The sequence below is a fragment of the Pollicipes pollicipes genome, unplaced genomic scaffold (genome assembly GCF_011947565.3).
Source record: "Pollicipes pollicipes isolate AB1234 unplaced genomic scaffold, Ppol_2.1 Scaffold_4740;HRSCAF=5597_pilon_pilon_pilon, whole genome shotgun sequence".
NCBI classification, from domain to species: domain Eukaryota; kingdom Metazoa; phylum Arthropoda; class Thecostraca; order Pollicipedomorpha; family Pollicipedidae; genus Pollicipes; species Pollicipes pollicipes.
In genome coordinates, this window is record NW_023596545.1 from 13,980,093 (window position 1) to 13,987,320 (window position 7,228).

General features: G+C 54.3%; 1 protein-coding gene across 3 annotated transcripts in view; it reads left to right on the forward strand.

The window, feature by feature from the left end:
* The window catches only part of LOC119098572 (PTB domain-containing engulfment adapter protein 1), a 29,575-nt gene extending 25,526 nt beyond the window's left edge, over nt 1-4,049 (forward strand). For all 3 annotated transcript variants that reach the window (XM_037221537.1, XM_037221539.1, XM_037221538.1), the window contains exons 7-10: nt 1,540-1,715; nt 2,118-2,242; nt 2,601-2,806; nt 3,128-4,049. In XM_037221537.1, coding sequence (XP_037077432.1) covers nt 1,540-1,715; nt 2,118-2,242; nt 2,601-2,806; nt 3,128-3,202 — 582 coding nt within the window. In that variant the 3' untranslated portion in view covers nt 3,203-4,049. The remainder of the gene's footprint in view (nt 1-1,539; nt 1,716-2,117; nt 2,243-2,600; nt 2,807-3,127) is intronic.
* The last annotated feature ends 3,179 nt before the right edge of the window (nt 4,050-7,228 follow it).

The following is a 7,228-nucleotide window of genomic DNA, read 5'->3' on the forward strand; positions in this document are numbered from 1 at the left end:
CGGAAGGATGGGCCGACGCAGGGCTGGTGGGACCGGCGGGAGGATGGGCCAACGCAGGGCTGGAGGTATGGAGGAATGCCAGCGGAACGTATGCCAGCTGTCCGAGCCTGACGCTGTCGCTGTCCGAGGGCTGGGTTGGACGCCTGTAGAGTGGAATCTTGATAGATGTGTTGGTGCTGGAACATTAGTTTTCTATGGGCTCAGTTCTCGCCACTAGTCTTTTTGTCACCTCAGTGTCTATGGAAGGTCACGTCCCCGACCGTTGGTTTCTGCCCCTTCAGTGCATTCCGTCCTGCCGTTCCGTTTCTTGAACGCCCTTCGCCACAACCAGTGCCCGTGGTGGTCTCCTCCTCAGACCCGTCTACCGCTAATCCCCTATAGCCTTCCTAGCGCCTGCCAGCGGCCACCAATCTCCTCCTGACGTCACGCGCGCAGCCGCAGAGCGGCTCACGATGCCCGCACGTGATCGCCGCCGTCACGTCACAGCTGCCAGCGGCAGGCGGCGCTGGGCGCGATGTAAACAGACCTTGGCCGCGGCAAGACGCGGCTGGGGCGGGAGGTGGCGGTGGAACCGGTTGGATTAAGAGAGTGGCAGGAGGCGGCCGCCGGTGTCTGTGCCGAGATCAGCGCACTGGCTGCTGACTGCGCCGCCCGGCAGGGGTCTCACGGCCGGACCGACCTGCAGCTGAGGGAGGGGCAGAGGAAAACTGGCCGCTTGCGGGCAGGAAAAATGGTATGGCTCTGCAAATGCAGGTCTGGCGTCCGGTCTTTGAGAGTTAAGATGTCAAAAACTGTAGAAAACTTGGGCCGGCTTGGTGAGGTGAAGCAGTAGTGAAGACAAATGAGGTGCAGCCCAGAGGGGATGACCACTAACCCTTCGTCCAGTCCATCTGTCCCCGCATCGCTTGATGCCAATCCCTGCACGAGCGTGACATCTTCCTGGTGCAATGTTTCGTCAGGTTTCAGCCTTGCACCGAACTTCCCACAACTCTGCGCAGAGAGGGCATTAACTTGACATATTAAGACAAGGGGATCGGGTGCTCCCGGACTCTAGCGCTGGTCTTGGCATCGGAGGAAGAGCGCCCCGAATCAGCCATGGCGAAGAGTTGTGACTTGCAATATGCAGCTCGCCCAGTCTTGATCTGCAGTAGTTAAGCTCTCAGTCCATGCATCCTCGGTGCACCATAATGTCCATATGTCGTCGGGAACGTACGGACAGCCAAATGAAATGCGGATGTGTATTGAGAAGCATTAACAAAAACAGTTAAACACAACGCCATGCGTTCTCGAACACACACGTGTGATGCAACGTGCACCCACATTGTTGAATACAAGAATCACCTGCTGCTATCGTTCTTAGAAGATGCATTCTACCGACACCCACGCATGAACAGCTCTGGAAGTTTGGTATAGTGCTGTTGTTTTGCGGTGGTCTTGGTCAGTCGGCCCAGCTGCGGTCCGCCCCGTGTTTTGTTCTAGGTCTCGGCACGCCAGGCATGGTTGGGCCTGAGGAAAATTGACAATCCTCGGCCTTCCCAGATCCTGAGCCTGCTGGACGTCTCGCCGCCTACCGCGACGCAGAACGGCGACCACAAGTCGCTGACCAACGGCACAGACAGCAGCAGCAGCAGCAGCAGCGGCAACAGCAGCGGCAGCGGCTCCCCAGCCCCGCCGCCAGTGCCGCCCAGGAACACCGAGACCACCGACCTGATCGGGTGAGATCCGGCAGCCGACCATGTGGGCTCAGCTGGGAAAAGACGATCCCGGCGCGTGACGTGGTATGGTCAGTAACAGTACCAGGGTTCCGAGCCTCCCAGTGACATCAAACCTTCCAGTGACCTTTCGAGCCTGCCTGTGACCTTCCCAGTCTTCCGGGTCTTTCAGCGACCTTCCGAGCCTTCCGAGCCTTTCAGCAACCTTCCAAACCTACCCGGGGCCCCCTTGTCTTCCGAGCTTTTCACTGACCTTCTGGGTCTTCCAAGCCTTTTTCTGACCTTTCGAGCCTTCCAGTGACCTTCCCGGCATTTCAGTTGCCTTCCGAGTTTTTTACGACTTTTGAGCCTTTCGAGCCTTGCAGTGACCTTCCGAGCCTGACCCCAGGCTTCGTTTCCTTTCAGGGACTTTGACGACAATGACAACGCCCCAGCGGTGGGTACCAAGCTGGAGGGTCTACTATTTGAGGACCTGGTGGAGCCGACCAACGGAGGACAAAACGGCCACTCGCCGCCGCCGCCTGCTATCTGTGAGTTCCAGAATACCCGGCACCTACCACGCGGCACGCCAGTGGTAACGGAGACACATCGCGACTACGGTGCTCTTGATGCCAACGCCTCGGTTAACGTTCGTCACTGAGTTAGTACGGTTTAGAGCTTGTGATTTACTAGTTACCTGTGTGCTTGTGCGATGGTATGCGCCGCGCATTGTTGTTTTATCCGAACCGTCGTTTTGCGATTTAGCCAGTTGATGTTTCGTGACAGCGTACCCAGAGCTTGAAACTGAAGCCATGCCAGTGGAGTGAGCTCAGCAGTGGTAGCTGGGCTGAGCCGCATGGGAGCCCAGCCAGACCGAATGCTCGCTGCCACGGTACTGTTACGTTTCAGCGCCGCCGCCGCGGCCCACGCCGGCGTCGGAGACCAAGGACTTGTTCGGGGCGGAGCCGTTCTCGCCGCCGGCTCCGACCGGTCCGCCGCCGCCGCTGCCGCCGCCCGTCCGGGACGACCCGTTCGGCATGGGCAGCTTCCAGGGCTCGCCGGGTGAAATCGAGAACGCCATCGGCATCCTGGACAAGCGGATCAGCGAGATGGAGGTGAGGGAGCAGCTAGGCACCGGGGAGGCATGACCATGGCTGGCGTGGGGGAGAGCTTGGCTCGGGTGAGGGACGAAAGTGACTCAGGGGAGGGCTGCGCGGGGTGCAAGTGAGGGACGAGCTGGGCCTGGGTGTTTAGCAGCATTAACTTGAAGGGAGTAACGTCAGTTAGTTCGCATATCATTGTACGAAACGGAAGGGTGAAACGCATAAATCATTTGCATGTTTAGAAGGTGTCGTGGTTCATATGGCACCGCGACAGGCCATATGTTTTTTATATATTTTTATATATTTATATATTTTATATTTTTTCGTTTTCAGGCTGGCTTCAGCCGGGGGCTGGCCATCGGCAACGACGACTTCTCACTGGACGACCTGGACCCGCTGAAGAACTGACCGCACCCTGCACGGCGTCCGGCGACCCGAAGCGATACCTGGCGACCGGGCGTGACACCTGGCGCCGGGGCCGGCGCGTGCCGAGCTGGACCGCGGCAGCGGGCTTCACTGGAGGTCGGCCTGCTCCGGTCCGTGCCGGTAGTGGAGTGCAGTGACGAACGCTGCCACTGGCGGTGAACGCGCCTGCGGCGCGGCTGAGCAGTCGGCTGCCAGGCGGTGGCTGCGCCGTGAGATGCGGCCGCCGGGCTCCGGATAGCCGCCCGCCGCTGAGACGCTCCCGCACTGCGAGCTGGGGAGGAGACGCAGCGGATGCGGGCCAACTGGGATGCATGCGGCACGAGCGCGACTCTCGCGATCTGGGAGCCCAGATAGCAGCACTGAGCGGTTCTGCGGTAGACAGAGAACCTTGCCTCGTCTGCGCTCCTCACCGGAAGAAGGACGCTGTCCGTTCCCGACCGCGTGTGTCGGCCGGTCCTCCAGCACGGGAGTGTCGGCGGCTCCTGCTGTCGCGTGCAGGCTCACTGAATGAAACACTGTAGTTTTAAACTGCATATCGTTGTGGATGGGCCCGGCACTTGGGGCGTGGCGAGAGTGGGCGGTTACGAGAAATGTACATACGGGGGTGCGGCGTGATATGCTTTATGTCGGTCGCTCGTGGTCGTAATGGGCGAAACGAGAGCGTGAGTTGAGTTAAAATACTGTGAACCGCACCTGCGAACAATATAACACTATCAGCGCGTGGGGGGGGGGGGGGGGGGAGCGCGAACGAAAGATTGCGTCTTTTTACGCAAGGTGATACAGAGCGAGTGTTGGGCACATGTACGTACGAAATACATGATAACTTCGCTGTCGTCTTGAAGAAGTTCGCCTGAATCGAGAGCGTCCATTGATAAGTCAGTGCCGTCAGGTTGCAGTTGGGCACGCCGTTGCCGTGCAGAGATCGGCCGTTGACGAAGCGGAAGCGTTTGTTTAAGGAGTTAATTTTCCGCCCGGGTCATCCGTCTCTGCAGTGGTTAGCAAACCTGGGGGAGTTCCACATGGATTTGAGCACCATCCTGGTTGCCTTCATGCGGTCACTGACACACGCGGTGGACGACCGGACCCCAAGTAGGCAGTGTCCACGCTGACGGGTCCTGTCCTGTCCGCTCGGACACAACTGCGACCCGGCGCGGGCAGAGCTCACGTGTGGGGGATATGTCGTGCACCGAGTACGAAGTCTCACCCGGCGATGGCGGACAGGGTTTGTCCTGCCCGTGCGCAGCTGCCACGAGGCCGCAGCTCTACACCGGCACGACCTGATGTTTTCACCCAGCAGAATACTGAAGCGTGTAGCGGAAGTACACATGTTTCCGTTGAACTCGTCGAACATGGACAGCGGCAGCGGCCATTGGACGCTCCAGATATCGGCAATGAGTGAATGTGGCGTGTTGTGTTGGGTTTTGGTGCGCTTTCAAGAATTACGATATTTATCAGCGCATGCACCAGCGTCTGTCTAAAAAGGCCTGACCTCAACTAAGGCTCGAATCACAGAAAACTCCTATATCACCAAAACGTTACCGGTCGATTGCAACTTTTAGCATCATCAGAAAATTACCGACCGATAACAGCTTAAAAGCATTAAAATACGGAAAACGTAATAATTAAAATTCGTCGAAAAATGCTGACTTCTTAAGGTCACCTACAGGGTCAAATTTGGGTCTAAAGGGCAAGAGGCTCTAAATATAAAAAAACCACCAGCGGATTTTAAACTTACAAGCACCATAATTTTCGCCGCAGAAAAAAACTAGCATCCTTCAAAAAGTCATGACCTCTCCAACTTAACCTTATAGGTAGAACAAAAGCCCAAATGACCAGGACTCCCTATCGGCTTAAAAAAATTATCGGTAGATTTCAACTTTTCAAGTACCAAATATTCACCAGCCCATGAAGTAGCGCCCGCCAATATGCCCTGAGCCATCAGGGTCAGGACGCTAGTTCATGCGTCGGTGAATGTTCTCATGTTTGAAAAGGTTAAATCGACTTGAATTTTTGATAATTTGCGTCCTTTAGGTATGAATTTGATCTTGAAAAGTTACCTCGAGAGATCACAAGTTTTTTCTCGGACGTTTGATCCTTTTGTGGTGAATATTATGACGCCTCAAAATTTGAAATCAGCGGGTTACTGTTGTGTTGATATGACATTTTCCGTCGTTTGACCTGTATTTGTACCTTGGAGGTCACATGAAACTGCAAAATAAACGTCATTTTTGATTTCATGGGGTTACAATCGACCATATGATGTTCTTTTAGGGAAATCGGCACTCGCCGCTGAATAAATCAGAGTAAAGAGCCAACTTCAAGACGTGACTTCGAACACATTGTCTCTGCAGAGATTTCATGGATTATCACTCCTGAGATGGCGAAAGACATATGTGTGGTGCTACATCGGCGAATGTGGCTGGCGAAGGATCGATGTGATAGGTACTTAGCGCTAACTATACCTAAGTAATTGATGCTTGCGGCGACGGGCGACCTCAGGATGCTTGTTTAAGCGATAAGACCTTGTATAGGGAGGTTACGTAGGGCCCGTGGTGATCCTGAGGTCATTTTTCTGGATAATCTCGAGGGTGGGTGCTTTTTTGGAGAGACGTCATAAAAGCGCATTATGTTCCAAGACTGGGCGGATCAGGGTATTGCATAGGCGAAGCAGAGGTCACCAGTATGCACCCCACCCAGTGATTATGTTTGACTGAGACGAATGCGTCAATGGCGAATGTCGTTAAAGGGAGGATTAAATTTGAGGCGGCGGCCAGGAGGCACGCCGAGGCATATACATTCTGGGACTACGGATCTCAGGGATTATTTCGCCACTATCATTTAAAGAAGCTACAGCCTACAAGATCTGAGTGGCGCCGATGGTGGAAAAATATTACTGCAGCTGATTGGTGGGGAATGTCGTCATACTCCGCTGACCGCAACACGCTTTGATGCGCTTGATGCACGTTTTAATCACGGCCGCACAATCGGCGCCAGGGTGCGAGTACCACATCACCAGATCATCGGCGTGCAACAAACTTTTGATACTGAAAGCTAGTTTACGAATATGTTCAAATGCATCATTGATCGCTGCAAGACAAAATGTTGGTATTATCACGCTGCCCTGTGGCATACCGTGGTGTAAGGCGTCCCACTATGAATAGCCTTTACCGTAAGGCACTATGTGTGATTCGTAAGCATTTCCTATGAGATTGGCAAAATGACCTCGAATACCGATTTGATGCAGCTTAATTAAGATACGCGATTTTTGTGCCATGCCAAAGACCGTTTCCAAGCCTAGAAAAAACAAAATTTGATGGCAAGTATCTTTTAAAAAAACTGCATTCCGTCTATAAGTTGAACGGGGCTATTCGCGGTGCATCGTATGGACCAGAAACCGTTCTGGTGAGGTGAAAGGTGGTAAGATTCAGCCCCCAGACCATCTTGCCAGCGATCGTGTTGAAGTTGGACCGCTATTATTGTGACGTCATCGGAGGTCCCTATTTGGAGTCAAATTATCGGAGCTGAGCTCAAGGACATCCAAAATCTAGTCACGCTTCGCCGGTTCTGGGCGTCAAATGCTGGATTAACCAGGCAACATAGCCAGAACCACTATTTCACGGCGTCGCACGTGCCTCGAATAAATGTTGCATCTACAGCGGTGCAGTGAAAGAGAAGGAAGTTGAAAACGTTAAGGACAGGGTTCGAATAATACCCTGTCTACAACTGGCACCAAATGGCGCAGGCGGGCTAAGAGCGCCTCCCCCTTCCCATTCAAGGCTCTCACTCGCCGATATATGATCACACGGATATCTTTCAATATCTCAGGCGCGATCCCCTGCGAAAGGTCCGCGGATCTCAAGACCGACGATGAAGTACCCGATTTGAGGTTCCAAAGGGCTTGAAGAACTCGCTGTTCCAATAGGCAAGGCCCTCACATGCCAGTCACAGCGCCCTTTCCGCCGATTGGAGTCGATGAGGTTACTTCGGCACCACCAGTACTGACGAGTG